This window comes from Microcebus murinus, chromosome 14 (genome assembly GCF_040939455.1).
Source record: "Microcebus murinus isolate Inina chromosome 14, M.murinus_Inina_mat1.0, whole genome shotgun sequence".
Classification (NCBI taxonomy): domain Eukaryota; kingdom Metazoa; phylum Chordata; class Mammalia; order Primates; family Cheirogaleidae; genus Microcebus; species Microcebus murinus.
Genome location: NC_134117.1, coordinates 6,854,061 through 6,875,762, shown reverse-complemented (window position 1 = coordinate 6,875,762; position 21,702 = coordinate 6,854,061). Strand labels below are relative to the sequence as shown.

The 21,702-nt window shown below is 41.0% G+C and overlaps 1 protein-coding gene and 1 pseudogene across 2 annotated transcripts in view; both read right to left on the bottom strand.

The window, feature by feature from the left end:
- The window catches only part of OAT (ornithine aminotransferase), a 23,707-nt gene extending 2,005 nt beyond the window's left edge, over positions 1–21,702 (bottom strand). Inside the window, exons 1-10 of one of the 2 annotated variants that reach the window (XM_012781329.2) lie at positions 21,616–21,702; positions 15,549–15,635; positions 13,025–13,252; positions 10,596–10,820; positions 10,400–10,495; positions 6,787–6,914; positions 5,467–5,589; positions 5,007–5,135; positions 3,693–3,806; positions 1,747–1,891 (exon numbers count right to left, since the gene is read on the bottom strand). In XM_012781329.2, the coding sequence (XP_012636783.1) occupies positions 1,747–1,891; positions 3,693–3,806; positions 5,007–5,135; positions 5,467–5,589; positions 6,787–6,914; positions 10,400–10,495; positions 10,596–10,820; positions 13,025–13,223 (1,159 nt within the window). In that variant the 5' untranslated portion in view covers positions 13,224–13,252; positions 15,549–15,635; positions 21,616–21,702. The remainder of the gene's footprint in view (positions 1–1,746; positions 1,892–3,692; positions 3,807–5,006; positions 5,136–5,466; positions 5,590–6,786; positions 6,915–10,399; positions 10,496–10,595; positions 10,821–13,024; positions 13,253–15,548; positions 15,636–21,615) is intronic. The other variant, XM_012781330.2, reaches the window with a different exon arrangement.
- LOC105880299 (small ribosomal subunit protein uS10-like) lies at positions 1,898–3,576 on the bottom strand (annotated as a pseudogene).

Sequence of the window (21,702 nt, the reverse complement as noted above, 5' to 3'; positions counted from 1 at the left end):
GGCTAATTTTTTCTATATATATTAGTTGGCCAATTAATTTCTTACTATTTATAGTAGAGACGGGGTCTCACTCTTGCTCAGGCTGGTTTCGAACTCCTGATCTCGAGCAATCCACCCGCCTCTGCCTACCAGAGTGCTAGGATTATAGGCGTGAGCCACCACACCCGCCATCAAAGATAAATGTTTAAACATCCCTTGCCATATGTATGGGTAAAGTACAGCCTGGCAAAATAGAATTCCCAATACCAGCTCAAGAAAGGAAGCTTTGTATTATATACCTGTAACAAAGTATCTTATATATTGGCACAAAAAAGAAAAAATAAGGAAGGAAGCTTTGAGCTACAACCTTGCTTTGTTCTCATTCTTTTTATGAGGTGGTATATGGTCTTGCTCTGTCCCTTGGGCTAGGGTGCAGCAGTTGATCAGAGTTCACTGCAACCTCAAAATCCTGGGCTCAAGCGATCATCCTGCCTCAGCCTCCCATAGCTAGGATATAGGCACACACCACCATAACCCACTAATTTCTCTATTTTTTTTTTTTTTTTAAGAGAAGGGGTCTCCCTCTTCCTCAGGCTAGTTTGAACTCCTGGCCTCAAACAATCCTCCCACCTCCCAAAGCACTGGGATTATAGGCATGAGCCACTGTGCCTGGCCTCATAACTAGATTTTAATGGTATAATTAAGACATCTTAGTTTTTGCTGGTTTTTCATAAATGAAAAAGACCAAGCAAAAAAAATATATATGTATGTGCTATTAATCACATGAGGAACCAATAAAAAAGAACTTGGGAATGACACAGATAATTAAGAGAGAAGGAATGGGGAATCCTCAAAACCTGGTGAACACTGAACACTCCTTAAAAAGATCTGCTTCCTGTGCTTGTGGAGCTAGACTCAACGTGTGACAGCAGTCATTCTTGACCCTGACTGCACTTCAGAATCACTAGGAGCCACTGCTAATGCCGTAGCCCCAACCCAGATCCACTGACTCAGAATCTCTGCAGTGAGGCCAGGCTTTGTTTTTTCAAAAGCTCCCAGGTGACTCTAAAGTATAGCCAAGGTTGGTTGGAATCACTGCTTTAAAAGAAGGATTAGCATAAGAAAATGCAGCAAGGAACCCTTAAGGGTTACAAAGAATGTACTAAAACATCAAACACTCAATTAAGTGGCAGCTAGCATTAGTTTTATTAACACCATCATTGCCATTCATATCATTCTTTTTTATTTTTTTTTTTAAGGCTGGTCAAGCAAAGTAGTGGAAGTGAACAAAGAACAAAGGAATCTGTAACTGGTTGTGATCAATTAGTTGTAAACACCACTGCATTTGGACCAACCCATATCAATATTAATATAGTTCCTACAAGCTTTACTGACAAAGTATAAAAATGAGGGAGGGAGGGATAGCAAAGAGGACACTTGCAGGGCCAGTGTTCTCTACAGGCTTACTAACAGAAAATCACTTGCAATCTCCAATACTACAGGACTAGCTTAAACTTAAGGCAGAGAAACAAATGTCTTAAAGTAACAAAAAAAGTCAAATTAGTTAAATGTGCCCTCATGTAGGAAAGAGTTTTACTTTTGATACCATTAATAAAACCACACATCGGATAATTCCCTGCCTAAAAGATCTGGTCGACAAGTCAGTCGACAGTTGCACACAGAAGATCCCAACAACCAATTAAAATACTGAATGTATTTTAGGTATTCATAAAAAGAAATCTTGAGTAAAATATTTTATCTCCATACCTTTCGTTTCTTTAATAACAATAGCATTTAGTAATCCTTTTCCTCTTACAGCAGTTACAATATCAGCAGGTAGCTTCATGAGTTCATTTCTCAAGATAGTACCCATTTTGTCTGCATTTTCAGCAAGGTTTTCTTCTTCCAAAACCTATGTTCAAAGAGAAATTATACAAATGTTAAGGTCATCCTTTTTCTGTTGTTCTTTGGAGGGCAACATGGACTATAAAGCAAAGGAAAAACAGAACTAGATAATGGCCAGAGTAACTTCATTTTTAAAAATTTTTCAACGTCTGTATTAGTTTAATTTCCAATTAAACATACACTAGATCAGAGCCTTTAGTAACAGATTTGATCCACTGTCAATCTGTTTTCATGACAAAATTAAGATTAAAACTTAATGCAATTTACATACTGTCATTAGTTGAATAAATCAATGGACTTAATTTTTTTCTTTTTAAGCAAGACAGGGTCTTACTCTGCTGCCCAGGCTGGAGTGCAATGGCATGATCACAGCAGCCTCAAACTCCTGGGCTCAAGCCATCCTCCCACCTCAGCCTCCTAAGTAGCTGGGACTACAAGAACCCACCACCATGCTGGATAATATTTTTATTTTTTGTACAGTCTCATTGCGTGGCCTCAAACTCCTGGCCTCAAGTGATTGGAAGATCACTTTTTGCCTCAGCCTCTCAAAGTGCTGGTATTATAGGCATGAGCTACCACATCTTTAAACTGTAAGAGTTTCCTTTACTTTTTCCCCTAAAATGTTCATTCTCAGGGATTACATAATTTTATGTCTCTAGCAGACACTAAAGGAATAAATCTATAAGAATTATAAACCCACACCTAAAAAAAAAATCCAGGCACACTAGCTCAGGCCTGTAATCCCAGCCACTCGGAGGCTAAGGTGGGAAGATCACTTGAGCCTCAGAGTTTGAGATTAGCCTGGGCAACACAGCAAGATCCTATCTATAAAAATATTAAGAAAAACTAGCTGGGCCTGGTGGTATGCACCTATAGTCCCAGCTACTCGGGAGTCTGACATGGGAGGATTGCTTGAGCCCAGGAGTTTGACGGTGCTGTGAGCTATCATCATGCCACTGCAGTCCAACCTGGGTGACAGAGCAAGACTTTGTCTCTTAAAAAAGAGTTCTGTGAGGGCCAGCCAGGGCCTAAAGGCCCAACACCTCAGGTGACTACAAAATCCGGAAGCCTATGGGAGAAATCCAATCTACTCAGCCAAGGTTTAAATTTTTTTTTTTCAAACAACTGGTAATCAATTTATTAAAACCGTTGACTTAAGCATCTGCAATAGTGACTTCAGCCTCCACTCCTGGGCTCAATACTGATGGAAGTAATCTGCCTAACAACCTCGGAAGGACTGTGCGAGTCAACGACACGCTTCCACTCGGTGGAGTCTCAGGTGGAGGCAATTCCATGTCCTAGCGCCTTCACGACAAGGAGTTTTTCGTGTAGTGAGTCTCAAGGTCTTGGCAGGCATCTGAACTGGTCCTTTTACTTCCAGATTCTTCTCCTTTGTATCTCTGATCAAGTCGACACACACCTTCTCTGGGGATTTTACACTGCACTGCGGCTCACTAGGGTAATTCTAATTTGGTGAATTGTCACTTGTCCCCCCAGGTGTGTTTCGGTATTTATAAAGTCATGGCTGCAGTGCAGCCTCCTGCGTGACTTGCTCCTCAGCGAGCAAGCAGCAGTGAGTAACTACCGAGTAGGGGCCCGAAGCTCCTCAAAGCCTGCGACTGTCTTCCTCACAGAAAGCTGGATTACTTTTTGAGAATGCCTTGATCCTGGAATCTTTCCTCTCTTCTCCATATTCTCTAATACTTGGCAATGTTATTAAATTTCTTCTTATACCAGTAGGCCCAAATTAAAAATCGCTTCAACACTACTTAAAGAAACAGATACTGCATGGCTGTACCAGCGTTTACCTCAAGGGCTGCAATGGCCACCCGGCTGCCCAAGGGGTTGCCACCATACGTGGACCCATGCTCCCCTGGCTTGATGGTCAGCATTATTTCATCGTCACACAGCACTGCAGACACCTGAAAGACAGTGAATTCACCACGTCATTTCTCAGCACTAAGTGTTCTTATTCGGAGCCAACCAGGAACACATTTATATGAAGCTGCTCTAATAAACAAGAGCTTATTGTCTCCCATCTGAACTACAAGTAACAACCTGACAAACACATCAGGCACACTCTAACGGCACACAGTACAATTTTGGAACTAAAAGAAAAGTTATTTCTGTGATGATATAATTTGTAATCCTTTCCAATTTCAAGGTGAAGTACTTTGTTTAAATGCTTAGAAAACAGGGGGCAACACTCACCTAGGTGGTGGGTGGGGAGAGGAGTTGAGGCAGAAATGAAAGAGAAAAAAAAATTTTTTTTTTTTGAGACAGAGTCTCACTTTGTTGCCCAGGCTAGAGTGAGTGCCGTGGCATCAGCCTAACTCACAGCACCTCAATCTCCTGGGCTCAAATAATCCTACTACCTCAGTCTCCCGGGTAGCTGGGACTATAGGCATGTGCTACCATGCCCAGCTAATTTTTTCTATATATGTTAGTTGGCCAATTAATTTCTTACTATTTATAGTAGAGACGGGGTCTCACTCTTGCTCAGGCTGGTTTCGAACTCCTGACCTTGAGCAATCTGCCCACCTCAGCCTCCCAGAGTGCTAGGATTACAGGTGTGAGCCACCGCACCCAGCCAAAAAAACTTTTTTAAATAAAAGCAAAATGCTTAGAAAAGAAAGTTGAGTACTTTCTACAGCAAAAGTTTAGTCTATTCAACAAAATGTCTATACATGAGAGCCCTATAATCTAGTACCAATCATTGTCTCTGAAGAGCAAACTCAAGAAAAGAAAAAAACATCAATTTTTCAATCTCTGTGTTCATCAGTCATGGTTTTAAACAATCAGTAATGCCATGTTTCTGAACACTGGAAAAAAGGATAGGCGTCTATAGGAGTCCTTTGAGGTAAAACGTTTCCACCCAAATCAAATGCCATAGCAAATTCCAAGGCATACTCAATTCTCTTGTCAAAATTAACCAAGTGGGTCACACACTGGAATCCTAAAATGTTTTTATTACAGATGTTTTATTCCAGGTGACCTATAGCACACTTGGAAAAATCAAACCATCTGGAAAACATTATTGTCACAATCAATTAATGTCAAAATACGTTAGGGGTATATTTCACCAGAGCAGGGAACAGAGAGAGACTGGACATTAGGCTTACAGGGTACAAGCCCCCAGAAAGGGCCTTTCCAAGAAGGACTATATCGGGTCTGACGTTTTCATGATCCACTGCCAACCATCTACCAGTTCTGGCCAATCCTGTCTGTATTTCATCAGCAATAAACAGAACCTATTGGGGTAAAAAAATGTAACAATATTAATTAGCATTTTTGTTTCCACAGGGAAAATAGCAATCTTTATTTCTCCTCCCAACCCCTACTCCATTAGAGCCACGGTATGCCCAGAGCGTAAGGTATGGCCAATGTTCCAGAGACAGTAAAAAGTCAGCTTCTATGCAGGTTTCTAAGCACTAGAAAGTTCTTAAACTCTTACAACATCATCTCCCTCGAGTAGAAGGGTGACTTAATCTTTGCACTTATCCTATCAGCAGAATTCAAACAGATGAGGGAAATTAGGTAGGGGATGCTCTGGCCTCATCACAACAGTTAACACGGGACAACCTGGTGCCTGGTGCAGAGCTCTCGCACTCCCGCTAGGTAGCCCGGGTCTGGAACAACAACACCCGCTTCACCCTGAATTGGCTCAACCATAAACGCGGCAACATTTGGGTCCTGAAGAGCACGCTACAAAGAAAAACAGAAATAAGTTTTAATAACTTCCTTTCTATCATATTTGGAAATCTGAAATCATATACTCTACCTATTTCCCTGGTAAGCATGCAAATCAAGTTTTTGCACTAACTTATATTCTGACTTCACAAGTATAGTATTTTTCACTGACATTAAATTAACAGAAGCTCCAAATATTTCAGCTTTAAGTTACATCAACCTATATTTCCTAATACATAAATGTATTAGAAATAAAACTTAAAGTAAACGGACTTTTAAAGCCATTTTAAGGCTTTCTTACAAAAGTCTTCCACTTCATAATTTTAAAAATCTAACTGAAAACAGCAATTTCACCTAGTAATTAAACAGATAATACCCAAACTAATTGTTATGAAGGATAGAAATCCAAAGTGGTTGGGTCATTTGTAAGGATTACATCACAGAACCCAGTTTTCCCTGTGTTGGAAAGTAACTGACCATTACTAAAAATAAGTCTGAAATCTTGGCCCAAGCTAAATGAGATAAATTGTCATTACTGTTACATAGTGTATTTTTTTTCTTCTGAGACAGAGTCTCACTTTGTTGCCCAGGCTAGAGTGAGTGCCCTGGCTTCAGCCTAGCTCACAGCAACCTCAAACTCCTGGGCTCAAGCAATCCTACTGCCTCAGCCTCCTGAATAGCTGGGACTACAGGTATGCAACACTATACCTGGCTAATTTTTTTTTTTTTTTTTTTTTTGAGACAGAGTCTCGCTTTGCTGCCCAGGCTAGAGTGAGTGCCGTGGCGTCAGCCTAGCTCACAGCAACCTCAATCTCCTGGGCTTGAGTGATCCTTCTGCCTCAGCCTCCCGAGTAGCTGGGACTACAGGCATGCGCCACCATGCCCGGCTAATTTTTTTATATATATATCAGTTGGCCAATTAATTTCTTTCTATTTATAGTAGAGACGGGGTCTCGCTCTTGCTCAGGCTGGTTTTGAACTCCTGACCTCGAGCAATCCGCCCGCCTCGGCCTCCCAAGAGCTAGGATTACAGGCGTGAGCCACAGCGCCCGGCCTAATTTTTTGTATATATATTAGTTGGCCAATTAATTTATTTCTATTTACAGTAGAGATGGGGTCTTACCCGGCCACATAGTGTATTTTTAATCCATATACTTAACAAGTTTAACTTCTATTTACTATGAGCGAAGTACCATGACACTAGTGAAGTACCTCCAGTGCAGACAGATCATTATATGGAATGATTTCAAATCCTGGCATAAATGGTCCAAAACCATCATAACTGGTTGGGTCTGTGGAACTGGAGATAGCAGACAAAGTCCTACCCCAAAAGTTTCCAGCTAGAAAGGAGAAACAAACAGTGATTATTTCAAAGAAATCCCCAAATACAATAAGCACTGTGTCCCCCAAAATACCATGGGAAGTTGACTAAAAAAAAACAAGGGTTTGCTTTAACAAACCTTCAGTGAGCTTACCACTGTTAAAACAAAATCTGGTATCAGAAACCATGGTTCCTAAAGGTTCATATCACATAAGACCACTAGGTCTGGCCTTGAAAATTGCTAAGTTAGGAACTTCTCTACTGAGCCTCTTGATTGGAATATATAGGCCCCCGAGAATAGACAACTTACTTTTCTTTCAATAATCCCAACTCAGTACCAAACCTTAACAACTGAGGTGTTCAATGCATGTTTTCTCAAGAACGTGCATTTATGATATGAGATGATGTGAGAAAGACAGTATCATAGAGAATCTAGCAGTTTTCCTTTTAAAAATCCAACACTGTAAGCTAACTACAGAATACATTTTCAATTTCATTTGGAGAAAAGAGCCTCAGGCAAACACTTTCTATTTTACCTTCCTTAATATTAGAATTCTTTATAATGCTAAATGACAGACATCTGCCTTTCTTCAGGGACATTTTTTACCCATTAATAAAGATTACTGAGGAGGACCTACTATATCGGGCACTGTTCCAGGTGTTGGGGATGAACAGTGACACCAACTGGCAAGCTCCCTGCCCTTAAGGAGCTTCTCTTCTAGTAGGGAAGAAACACCTACCATAAACCAGTAGAATCAAGTGAGCTAGAGAATTTCAGATTGGGTTAAATTCAAGAAGGAAAGAAACAATGTAGAATAACAGAGGGGCTGGGGTTCTCCCAAATTAGGAATGTTTTTTATGTCTTCTCACCATCTCTGCCAGCAGCAACTCAATTAACTCAGTACTGGATTATTGTATTTTTGGCTTCGTGGTATTTCCAAATACTACCCTTGCAAAGCCTCTTTCACCTACATCTCTCACATAGGAGAAATCCATCTTTTATTCTTCCACAAACAACAGCATGTTGATTTGACTAGCCTTGCTTAAGAAAAAGGCACTGATGAGCCTATATGCTCTCCCCCACCTAGGAATCTCATCCTCTGTGGCCCACTTTGCAGGTATGAGGGGCTTACATTTGGGGGTCATTGTCCTCTGTCTCTCCACCCCACTACTCTCCAGCTTCTTTCAATACTCGGGTGATAACATGTTTGTACCCTCTGCTATTATGAAAGAAACTGGACACAGTCTATAAGAATGAAAATCACCAAGAAATATTTTTGTTTGCAAGAAACAGTTATATTGTCCTACAACTAAGGCACAAATTTTAAAATGGCAAGCTACTGTACCCCCATAATACCCTCAAATAAAATGAAATGGCAAGTTACAGAGTTGTGCAAAGATTTCTTTCTGTGGAATACTAATCTGTCATCCCAAATACCTCTCGCCATCAAGTGAACTCCGGATTCTATTATACTAAGGGGTTTATAATTTAACTGCATCCATTTATAAGGCAGAATATTTAATGATTTCAACTATCACAAGAATGAACTTTGACCATGTACAGTCACAAATTTATGCATACTTTGGGTTTTTTTAATGTTATTTTTTAAAATCTTTATTTTGATTTTTTATATAAACAGGGTCTCCCTATGTTGCCCAGGCTGGTCTTGAACTCCTGACCTCAAGTGATCCTCCTGCCTCAGCCTTCGAAAGAGCTAGATTATAAGTTTGACTCCTGGCCTCAGGCCAGGAGTTCCAGACCAGCCTGGTCAACATAGAGACACCCTTTTCTCTACCAAAAAAATTTTTTTAAAAAATTAAAGCTTAAGGCCAGGCACAGTAGCTCATGACTATAATCCTAGCAGTCTGGGAGGACAAGGTGGGAGATTAGGAGTTCAAGACAAGCCTGAGCAACAGCAAGACCCTGTCTCTACTAAAAATAGAAAAATTAGCTGGGCATCAAGGCACACGCCTGCGGGCCCAGGTACTCGGGAGGCTGAGGCAAGAGGATTGTGTGAGCCCAGGAGTTTGAGGTTGCTGTGAGCTACGATGACATCACTGCACTCTACCCACTGCAACAGAGCAAGACTCGATCTATCTGAATCAATCAAAATAAAAATGAAAGCTTAAAAAAAAAGGTCATCCTCAAAGTAATCCAAAAAAAAAAAAAAGGGTCAAAACCTATCATTTGAATATAACAATCCATAAGTTACTAATTAACTGTTAGTCTCCCTAACCAGAATTCAAATTATTCCTCTCACCTAGTCCAGAAGTATAACAAAGCCTCCTCTTACCAGTACTTCTAAGAAGAACACGGCACAACAGCACATCTGATAGCAAGACTCAAACCTCATATCCTACGTAGGACATGGCCCCATTCTGATTTCACCAAATCCTAACACCTAACTAAAACCCTCTACCAGCAAACCAGACTAACTACCTAGAACACTGGTATAGGAAAAAATCTGATAAGCAGATGAGAAATCCAACCATACAGTCACTCATTACAGGGAGATAAGAGTAAGAAGTTAAGAAAAATCCCATATATGAAGAAATAACTTAGAAATAAACCCGACAAGAAGAAATTGCTCATTAATTTTTATGAAATGTTCAGCAAATAACATATCATATACCAGGCAAACATATTAGAAATGTTTCATCAATAAATCATAGCAGGGTGGGCGAGGTGGCTCACGCCTGTAATCCTAGTACTCTGGCCTCGTTGGGCAGATTGCTCCAGGTCAGGAGTTCGAAACCAGCCTGAGCAAGACCCCGTCTCTACTAAAAATAGAAAGAAATTAAGTGACCAACTAAAAATATATATACAAAAAATAGGCCGGGCATGGTGGCGCATGCCTGTAGTCCCAGCTACTCCGGAGGCTGAGGCAGGGGGACCGACTGAGCCCAGGAGTTTGAGGTTGCTGTGACCTAGGCTGACGCCATGGCACCCATTCTACCCTGGGCAACAAAGTGAGACTCTGTCTCAAAAAAAAAAAAAAAAGAGCAGAGGCAAGGTATTAACAGTGTCAGATTTCCTAGAGACTGGGACACCCTGGTGTTGCTGTGAGAGCAGAGGAGAAAGGGGTTTCAGATTTTCCACACCCACAGCCTGAGAGTGTTTTATTGCTAATTTGTTAGCTAAAAGTAGTGTTGTCAGCCTGGCCCGGTAGCTAACGCCTATAATCCTACCACTCTGGGAGGCAGAGGCGGGCGGATTGCTCAAGGTCAGGAGTTTGAAACCAGCCTGAGCAAGACTCTCTACTAAAAATACAAAGAAATTAATTGGCCAACTAATATATATAGAAAAAATTAGCCGGGCATGGTGGCACATGCCTGTGGTCCCAGCTACTTGGGAGGTTGAGGCAGGATTGCTTGAGCCTAGGAGTTTGAGGTTGTTGTGAGCTAGGCTGACGCCACGGCACTCACTCTAGCCTGGGCAACAAAGTGAGACTCTTAAAAAAAAACATAAATAAATCATAGCAGTTAATACTTAATTTCACATACCTGCAAAAACAATCTTTGCTTTGTATTTCTGAATTCCTTTCACGGAATAGCCCCACTTACGAGCCAGTTTGCAGGCAGTCTCTCCAGCCTCTACTCCTGCCAGGGGGACATTTTCAGATTTAAAAAATATTTTAAATTATCAGAAAATAAAAAGATTATTTTCTTGTAGATGTACCAAAACAAGGACATACTTTACCTGTATTCATAGGGAGAACTTTGTGGTAGTTGAAAAGTTTAGTGATGTACTCCTCGTATTCACCAAGCACGTTATTATAGAAAGCCCTGGACGTTAAAGTCAGTTTGTCCACTTGACTCTTTAGGGCATTCACAATCTTGGGGTGACAATGCCCTTGGTTAACAGCACTGTAAGAACTCAGGAAGTCAAAATATTTTCTGCCCTCTACATCCCATAGGTAAATACCTAAAATATATAAAAAAGGAAAATAATTTTAGAAAATTACTGTATGACATAAAGGACAAAGATTAGGACTGCTAGCAAGCCCTCTGCATGCTTATATGTGAACCTCCATTTAATATGTATTTATAGTTAAGGCTTATTTTAGCTCAGGCTTAATAAACTTTGGTTTATAAGGAATTATTAAGAATTGTAGTTTATCTGTCCAGACAAAAATAACACAAAAGGGTTATAACTCTGGAGTAAAACTTTTACCTAATTCTAACACTTAGGAGCCAAAATTAGATTTTAAAAGCCAGAGAAGTTACATATAACAGACAAAAATCATGAGAAGTAGATTATAACAACCCACAGAATGGAGGAAAAATAGAATGGGAGAAAAAAATTGCAAATCATGTATCTAGTTGCAAATCTAGTATCCAGAACGCTTATAAGTCTACGACAAAAAGACAACCCAATTAAAAAAAGACAAAGACTGGAATAGATATTTCTCCAACAAAGATACATACAAATCGCTAAGAAGTACATTAAAACAAATTCAGCATCACTAGTCATTAGGAAAATGCATATCAAAACCACAATGAGGGCTGGGCGCGTGGCTCACGCCTGTAATCCTAGCACTCTGGGAGGCTGAGGCAGGCGGATTGCTCAACGTCAGGAGTTCGAAACCAGCCTGACCAAGAGCGAGACCTTGTCTCTACTATAAATAGAAAGAAATTAATTGGCCAACTAATATATAGAGAAAAACTTAGCCGGGCACGGTGGCGCATGCCTGTAGTCCCAGCTACTCGGGAGGCTGAGGCAGGAGGATCGCTAAAGTCCAGGAGATTGAGGTTGCTGTGAGCGAGGCTACGCCTCAGCACTCATTCAAGCCTGGGCAACAAAGCGGAGACTCTGACTCAAAAAAAAAAAAAAAAAAAAAAAAACCACAATGAGATACCATCACACACTCCCAAGGATGGTTATAATTAAAACAAAACAAAACAAACAAACAAAACCCCAAGTTTTGGCAAGGATGTGAAGAAATTAGAACCATTGCTAGTGGGAATATAAAATGATTCTGCCACTATGGAAAACAGTTTGGCAGTTACTCAACAAGTTCAACATATAATTACCAGCAATTCTACTCCTAGGTATATCCCAAAAGAATTTAAATCAGAGACTCGGATACTGGTTCCTGAATGTTCATAGCAGCACTATTCACAATAGCCCAAAAGTGGAAACAACCTAAATGTCATCAACTGATGAGTGGTAAACAAAATGTGGTCTCTCCACATGATGGAATATTATTTAGCCTAGCAGACACAACCTTACTAGGTGATGGAAGTGACCATTGGCAACATGGAACGAGCAGACATGTCTCCTGAGGGGAGGCACAACAGCGCCATGCAAAGGTATATAACTTGATTCTGGTCATAAGAAACAACAGCCAACCCCAAACTGAGGTGCATTCTACAAAATTATGGGCCTATACACTTCAAAACTCTCAAGATCAAGAAGACAAAGAAAGCTCTCAGTTAAAAAAAGATTAAACCTGACAAGTGAATGCAATTCACAATCTAAGCTTTTGTTTTGTTATAAAAAAGGACAACAAATGAAATCTAGATTAGGTCTCTAGATTAAATAATGGTGCTATTATCAAGTGTTAAGTTTCTGATTTTAACACTATGGTTATAAAAAGAAAGTCCTTATGTTTTAGGAAAGACACACTAAGCATTTATGGGTAAAGAGGTGTCACGTCTGCAACCTCCTCTCAAACAGTTCAGAAAACAAATGTATAATATGTGGGAGTGGGAGATGAGAAGACAGAGATAACATAGTAAAACAGAAGCAGTAAAATGTTAGCACTTGGGAAATCTGCATAAAGAGTAAAAGAAAATTTTTAGTACTACTGTTACAACTTTTCTTTAAGTCTAAAATTATGCCAAAATTAAAATAAAAAAGGACAGCAATATTATAGTGCTTCCCTTATTTTTTTTGCATTCCTGTAGTGAGGTACACTATGACAAAGACTAAATGAGTTCATCTTTGCAGCCCCCACAGCACGTGACGCAACAGCAGTAGACACACAGTAAAGGCTGAATTAACTGTATCTGCACTATAGACATTAAATGCATCTGGAAAAATGTATACTGAGAAAATACAAAAGCAATTAATTTTTATAAATGGTTTCAAGCAAAAAGGAGGGAGTGGATTAATATGAAATGTACCTTTTCCTCTCTCCAGGGCTACAGGTAAAGGATGGTAATTGTGTGCACCATATTTAGATTCCCTTTCAAATATGTATTCAGAGGTTGGAGGGCCTTGGACTGTTTTTTTAGTTGCAACAGATGTAGCAAAAGCCACTGAAGAAGGAACTCCATGACCACGCACCACAACCTTCTGCAAATGTGTTAGTTTGGAAAACATGGTGTCCTTCAAGCAGGAAAACCACAGACCTGTCCAAACAAAAGAGACGGCATTAAGAGTGAGAATCTTGAGCTACACACAGTAGTACGTGCCTGCAGCCCCAGCTACTGGAGAGGTTGAGACAGCAGGGCACCCTGGGCAACAGAGTACTTCATCTCAATCAATCAAAAAGGGTGAGAGTCTCTCCAGAGTTGATGCGAGCACTAAGTATGTGTTGGCTGGGCACAGTGACTCACACCTGTAATCCTAGCTCTCTGGGAGGCCGAGGCGGCAGATTGCTGGAGGTCAGGAGTTCGAAACCAACCTGAGCAAGAGTGAGACCCCGTCTCTACTATAAGTAGAAAGAAATTAATTGGCCAACTAATATATATAGAAAAAATTAGCCGGGCATGGTGGCACATGCCTGTAGTCCCAGCTACTCGGGAGGCTGAGGCAGCAGGATTGCTTGAGCCCAGGAGTTTGAGGTTGCTGTGAGCTAGGCTGATGCCACGGCACTCACTCTAGCCTGGGCAACAAAGAGACTCTGTCTCAAAAAAAAAAAAAAAAATGTGTTGAGGATTTACCACCGTCCAGTCCAATACTACCCTGCATGACCCTATTGGCAGTTACAACTATAGGGTAGAGACTAGGCGCAGGGGGAAGAAATAAGAAGGCAGCTGCCAGAGTGGTCACCAGGACCCTGGTGACCACTGGATCTCAGTGGTCACTGAGAACTCTTTAGTCCTTGTCTCTGGAGATTGAAGCAATTAAGGATTTGGTTTCTACAAAGATAGCACAGATCATCCTAAAAGAGAAAAGAACAGATGTGGATGGGAAATAGTTGACTTTTGGGAGATGGGAAGAGCTTAACACCAAAGATAGAAACCATAAAAGGTAAAATCTGTTATTTAGCCACAAATATCTAAAACTTCTATAGGTCGAATTTATCATAAACAAAGGTGAAAGGCAAAAACACTAGGGAAAAAATGTTTTGTAATTCATAATGGCTTTGAAGAGCTTTTACAATTATGTTCAACATATCCAAAAAGTATATAAAAGTAAATAAATATATATTTTTTAAAATTTCCAAAAGCAATTCCCAAAAGAAACAACTATTCTGCTAGGATGGTTGTTTCAATTGTGAACTAAAATAAAATTTTAAGGCTCATCTCCCCACCAGCTGACTAAATGGACCCCCTTCTTGGCCAAAGGAATATCCTAAAACTAAATTGTCTGCCAGGAGGAGGAAGGTCAGACATACCTCATCATGCCCCCCTCCCTTATTGGGGACATCCTTTGTAACCCATTAACAGGCCTAAGGGTATGCAAGACAAAGCTGCAGGACCTAAATTTACACAACAAATCTATGTCAGTGGCTTATCTCTGATAACAGCCCCTTATGTTAAAACATTCCAAGCCTTTAGACAATTACAAACCAATCTTTAAACTCACTGTAACCTGTAAGCTGCCCCTCCCCATTCAAGAGGTCCCACCTTTTTGGGCCAAACCAATGTATGCCTCCACGTATTGATTTATGACTTTACCTGTAACCCCTGTCTCCCTGAAATGTATAAAACCAAACTGTCACCTAACCACATCGAGTCCACTGCTCAAGACTTCCTGAGTGTGGCTCCAGGTCATGGTCCTCAAATTTGGCTCAGAATAAATCTCTTTAAAGAGATTTTTTACAGAGTTTGGCTTTTTTTCTGTTGACACTATAAAACTTAGCAATTGTTTGAAGGAGAAAAAGGTAATTAGGAACTAGAAACATCAAAACACAGTAAGTTACTTGTATGAATGTTAGTAATAAAACCATCATTGAACATGCCTGCATTTACTCCAACATATTTGTATATTTCAGAATTCTGGCAACACTCCCCAGTGGCCTCCAACCCTGAAACCAGCCCCCACCACAGGCCTTCACACACCTCTTTGTGTCCAAATTTAGCATTAAGCATCACTATAAACCATAAAAAGTAAGCTATGAAAGAAACTAAGAATAAAAAGGCAATTAGAAAGCACAGGAATCATGTCTGGGAGAAAAAATAAGTTTAAAGATAAATTCAAAATTAGGAGAAAGTAGCCAAAAACTAGGCATAGTTAGTACATCTATACTTATTTTTTAAAAGACTAGTTAATTCATGTTTCAACAGAACTCTATCAATGACAAGTCAAACCATGCATAATCTCACAGCACTCTTGATGTGAGCTGCCAAATTAGCAAAACACAATACTTGTGGCTTGGCTTACTTCCCTTTCAACTTGGCGCTACCCAGTAAATCCAGTATGTTCAAGAATTCAAAATTACTGAACAAAATCCAGCATTCTGGTTTGCCAAAGACTTACCAACAATCCTTTCTTCCCACAGTTCAGACTAGAATACAGATTTTTATTCAGAGATGAAGGGACAGTATTCAGAGGATCCAATATCTCCTGAAATAAAAGGCAGAACTGTAAGTATAGTTTCCCAAGAAGGTCCATAACACTTTCACCAGATTTTATCTCAAAGGGGTAGATAAAAAGAAGCAAAAAAGAGTGATACAGAATCATTAGATTGGTCCTGGCTACTGGCAAAAATGTCTAATTGGTCTAGGCAGATCTTTCCCAAAATACTATTGCTAAGTCTAAAACATTAATCTGCAATTTCTTTCTTGGGCTCTTTATGCTCTACTCAGTATGAATTAATTCTGTTTGACTAAATAAAAAAGGACATTACTTTTCGCTAACAAATTAGCAATAAAACACACTCAGGCGTGGAAAATCTGAAACCCTTTCTCCTCTGCTCTCACACCAACACAACAATCAACAGTGAAGATCTCTGAGGTCAAATGGATGGGGATTTTTCCCCACACATCAAGCAAGTAATCAATTGCTGTGGCAGGCATTAGGTGTCCTCCGATTCAGTTCTGACACTGACACTATTCTACATGGAGATAGTATCACATCCCACAGATTGAGGGCTCAGTCCCACAAGACAGCCTCCCCACTTCGGATGAATCAACTAGTCACAAGTGTAGGCCTCAGGAACTTCTGACCAACTGGCTTCCAGTTGGGGTTCCCACGACCTCCTCTTTGCATTCGATTAATTAGCTAGAGTAGCTCCCAGAACTCAGGGAAACACGTTTACCAGTTTATTATAAAGGATATTATGAAAGATACAGTGGAAGAGATACACATGTAGAGGTATGGGGGAAGGGGGCACAGAGCTTTCATGCCCTCCTTGGGTGTGCATCCTCTAGGATCTTCCACGTGTTCAGCTATCTGGAAGGCCTCTGAACCCCATCCTGTGGGGTCTTTTACGGAGGTTTCATTAGGTAGGCAATATTGATTAAGCCACTGGCACTCAACTTAACCTTGAGACCCTCGCCCCTCCAGGGAGGTTGGGGGATGGGGCTGAAAGTCTCAACCCTCTAGTCTTGCCTTGGTCTTTCAGGAGACCAGCCCCCATCCTGAAGCTGCCTAGGGGCTGCCAGCCACCAGTCATTCATTAGCATACAAAAAGGCAACATTTGGAGATGCTAAGGATTTTAGAAGTTGCAAGGCAGAAACAGGGTTGAAGAGGAAATACATATTTTACAATATTGCATAAGCAATACTCCACACTGAAACAACTTTCTGAAAAGAATTAGAGCCATAATAAAAGTCTTACATGTGTTTGAACTCAGATATGTGTTTGAACTCAGTAATTTCACTCCCAAGCTCTTTTATAAATAGGAATGTGAAGAAACACCCATAAAAGATGTTCAACAATATGAGAATGGTTCAACATAATGACAAACAGTGCAGCCATTTAAAATAAAATTTTAAGGGGGAGGGAGGGAAAGGGCATTTTTTGAAACCTTAAAATTTGTACCCCCATAATATGCCGAAATAAAAAATAAAATAAAATGTTAATGACATGAAGAGATGTTTTAGGATATATTTAAATGAAGAAAATAAAACCATATATACAAGATGTACAACTATGCAAAAAATATAATGAAAAACTATAAAGAAAGGCACAAAAAGGTCATTGTGGATATCTTTCTACTATTCTGTACTTTCCACATTTTCTACAATGATCATGAATTACTTTTTATTTATTTATTTATTTATTATTTTTTTGAGACAGAGTCTCACTTTGTTGCCCAGGCTAGAGTTGAGTGCCCTGGCATTAGCCTAGCTCACAGCAACCTCAAACTCCTGGGCTCAAGCAATCCTACTGCCTCAGCCTCCCAAGTAGCTGGGACTACAGGCATGTGCCACCATGCCCGGCTAATTTTTTCTATATATATTAGTTGGCCAATTAATTTCTTTCTATTTATAGTAGAGACGGGGGTCTCACTCTTGCTCAGGCTGGTTTCGAACTCCTGACTTCCAGCAATCTGCCCCCCTCGGCCTCCCAGAGTGCTAGGATTACAGGTGTGAGCCACCGAGCCTGGCCATGAATTACATTTTTAATGAGAAAAAAATGTTATTGAAATTGAAACTGGATGTCTGCCAAGGTTGTCACATTAAACAAAGAGAAAGTTTAGGCAACAAATAAAACTAAGCGGAAAAAGAAGGATTTGATAAGCTTTGAGAAAACAGTATGGTTAAAGAACAGTAGAAGTCACTACTCCTAAAGGAAGTGCAGCCTTGATTATGATCACATCCAAAAGTTCATCTGTTTCTAGGGGATGGGGACAAATTTTCAAATAACAACTATTCTATAAGATGATTTCATAATCAAGGTCTACAGCTCTGTGACTTCACTAGTACCAAGCACTAAGAAAAAAAAATGAGGTATTAAAAAATTACTAAAGAAATAGCACCTCTGCATAGCACCTTAATTATGAAAGACTGCAAGTGAAAAGAACTTTTGAGATTAAATTCAACCCTCTAATTTTATATATGAGTTATATGCTCAGCTAATTCACAACAGAAATGGAACAACATATCCATTTATCTGCTCAGTTCAGGCAGTTTTATTAAAGGATAATTATAACTTAGTAACATTCAAAACATTACAAATTCTCATTCTCAGGGTTTTTTAAGGTGAAGTCTGGATATTTACTTCAACCGAGAAAGGTCAGAAGTTGGATGCATCATGATGTACCAGAATTCTGTGAACACACTTCTATTAAAGAACCTTCTGTATTCAAGTTACTGTGTTTGGTTGGCACTATATGGGAAATACTAGAACAGAATTAAGATCGGCTTAAATATAGCCAATGTCAATAATTTCTTCTTCCAAAACAGTTTGGAAAACCAAGAGCATAGAAAGGAAAAGTCCGCAGAGTTGGGAGACCAGGATTTAAATTCTGTATGTAGCTCTTAAAGAGTATCTCTAGACAGTTTTGTCAGTCTTTCTGAGCTACATTTTCCCCATTTATAAAACGAGGTTGAAGCTTTACTGAGGATTAAGTGAGTTAATGTTAAAGCGCCAGACCTAGCACAAAATGGCCTCTCGGTTTAGTTTCCTTCTGCCCTTAAATTTACAAGGGATCTAGCCAGTTTCTGAAATATAAAAATCAACAGGGCCATGTTTTCTTTCTTAAATTGGTTTTTCTTAAAGAGTAAAATTTTTCTGTTGATAAAAAATTAGAAAACAAAAAAAATCAGTCTAATAAAGTAAATTTATCAATAAAAAAAATTAGAAAACACAGACAAGAAAATTGCCTGCAATTTCATACTTAACCATTAACTTTTTTTTCCTATGCGTAAATACTACACACATTAGCTTTTTTTCACCCTCCCCTATAGAATTTACCAAATTAAGTCCCTCCAGAAGACTCTGCAGACTTTTGTCACCAGTCCTAACACTTTAGGACACTTGTTTTCATGCCTGTCCCCCTACTAGACTCTAAGCTACTTAAAAAGACAGTAATTTTATCTTAAAATTCACTTTGCACCCTTAGAACCTAGCCCAGGTTCAGCATTCTGTCAGCATTGTTTGTCAAATGAAAGAGGTCAATCCTAAATACAATTAGGACTCCTGAGGGAGGCAAGGTACCCAAGTAACCAAGGGAGATCAGGAAATCACCTATCTGTAACCAAGTTGAGTCTAATTCTAAAGGGTAGTGATCACTCCGACCTCATCTGGAATAACTAATCTTTTCACCAGGAGTTCACTTCCTTAGACTAATGGTCTTCAAAGGTCAAAATAATGTGTTCCAGTCTGCTGTCCAACATTTAACTGAGGCCCACACGCAGGTCCTAGAAATAAGAACAAATTGCTACTGACCAGATGAAATTTTAACACTGAAAGTTTTAAGTGATCCTCATAATTAACAGAGTCCTTGAAGCTACTCCTTTCCCCATCTCACCATTCCTATCTACTTCAGCACATACCTACACGAATTTCCATAAAAGGCTGCATTTTGAACAGCTAATTTAGTCTACACTATTTTTTTTTTTTTTTTTTTTTTTTGAGACAGAGTCTCCCTTTGTTGCCCAGGCTAGAGTGAGTGCCCTGGCATCAGCCTAGCTCACAGCAACCTCAAACTCCTGGGCTCAGGCAATCCTCCTGCCTCAGCCTCCGGAGTAGCTGGGACTACAGGCGTGCACCACCATGCCCGGCTAACTTTTTCTATATATATTAGTTGGCCAATTAATTTCTTTCTATTTATATAGTAGAGACGGGGTCTCACTCTTGCTCAGGCTGGTTTCCAACTCCTGACCTCGAGCAATCCGCCCGCCTCGACCTCCCAGAGTGCTAGGATTACAGGCGTGAGCCACCATGCCCGGCCTAGTCTACACTATTAAATACTATTTTCTTAAATTACTCTAAACAAATAATCCGTGTAAAGTCATCCAAAAGCCACTTAAAATATTCGACTTCAGGAGTAAATTTGGTTTGCTGTTTTGGTCAAATATTTATTTTTCTTGACGTAACCATTTACAAATACAGGCCTTTTCTTCCCTTTTTAATTCTGCCAACAGGAGTTTTTTTTTTTTTTTTTTTTTTTTACGTAATCAGTACTCTGGCTGAAATTCAACTCAAGAGCATCATTGGCAAACAACTAAAACATTACTTCTGAAAAAGGATTGGGTCACCTGCACCTCGCCCTCCACACACCTCCGAACTTCGGTCCATTCATCACTATTTTAAATGCCTTTTTAAGAACTTTTACTATTTAAAGCTAAATTGGGTTTTTCTTTGGGAGAGGAGATGCAAAACTAATCTTAAACACCATGAAAAATTGTAAACCCCAAACAATAAGCTTTTTAATTTAAATTTTGTTTTTATTAAAGGGATTCTACATCTTTTTCATAGTCAAGAGCTATTTCAACATATGAATTTGGGGGGGAAAAAAAAGAAAAGAACTAGATTTTCTAAAGACGGAACCAGGATATTCTAATGAAAGGACTCTACTGTTTATTTCAAATGGGTAAGATTCTAATAGCTTGTAATCTAAAAAACAGTTCCAGGTTCAATTGAAAGGATTAGCTTCTCTACAAAAACTCTCTTAAGATCCCGGAAAGAGAGATTTAGAATTGAGAAAAACTGGGAAACTAGTAATTTCTTAAAGAAAAGCCACTTCATTTCAAAGTCACTCTTGCTTTTTCCCCCTTGACTTATCTGTGGTGAAACGCAAGAAGACAAGATACAGAGTGACAAAGGGAGGAGACCGCAGGTCACTGAGGACGAGCGCTCAGTGAATTCGAGAACTCGAGGAATGAGGTCTTCAAGCTGAAAGTCCCGTCTGCCCCAATCTCGACACCATCTAATTTAATTGACCTGCACACGTCGCTGTGTAATTCTTTTACTAGGACAAAGGCTGGAGAAAAAGAGATAGGTCGGGGTTGGGGGAGGGGAGAGATGGGCAGGTTCAGCCGCAGGGCCCAGGAGATGCCCGGGAGGGACAGCTGGACCCCTGTCAAAGTCTCCCTCAGCGCCTCAGGCCCGTGACCAAAGCCACCGTGCACTGCGCGGTCCCCTGTATCCCGAACGTGCCCTCCTTGCCCATCCCAAGACTCGAGGGTGCCCGCTGCGCCCGGCGCCCCAAAGGCCTCCTTCCCGAAAACCCCGCGGCCCGAGAGGTGGGGCGGAGGCCCGGCTCCCGCAGGCCGCGAGGCGAGGGCCGGCGGGCTCCGCCCGGTCTGACGGGCGGAGGTGCCACATCCACAGCGTCTCCCTGCTTCCTGCCCCCTGGCCCGCCCGCCCGCCGCTCTACGCCAGGACCCCGGGGCTCAGGCCTCCGGCCGGGATGCGCCATGCCCCTGCCCGCCGAGGCCGCGCGCCGGCCGGGGGCTCCCGGGCCGCCGGGTCCGAGCCGCCCGCGGAGGAAGCGGAACCTCAGGTCCGGCCGAGGCCCGGCGCGCCCCCTCTGCCCGCTCCCGAAAACCAGGCCCGGGGTCGCCCCGCGCCCGCGCCCGCCTTCCTCGCCAGCCGCCGTCGGGGCGCCCCGTCCGAGCCAGAGCCGCAGCGCCGCGGCGCCCGCGCGGGTACCTGACGGCAGCGGAAGACAACCGGGTCTCGGGACGTCGACGGAGCGCCACGACAACGCCGGCGCGTCACGCAGGCTTAAAGCGCGGC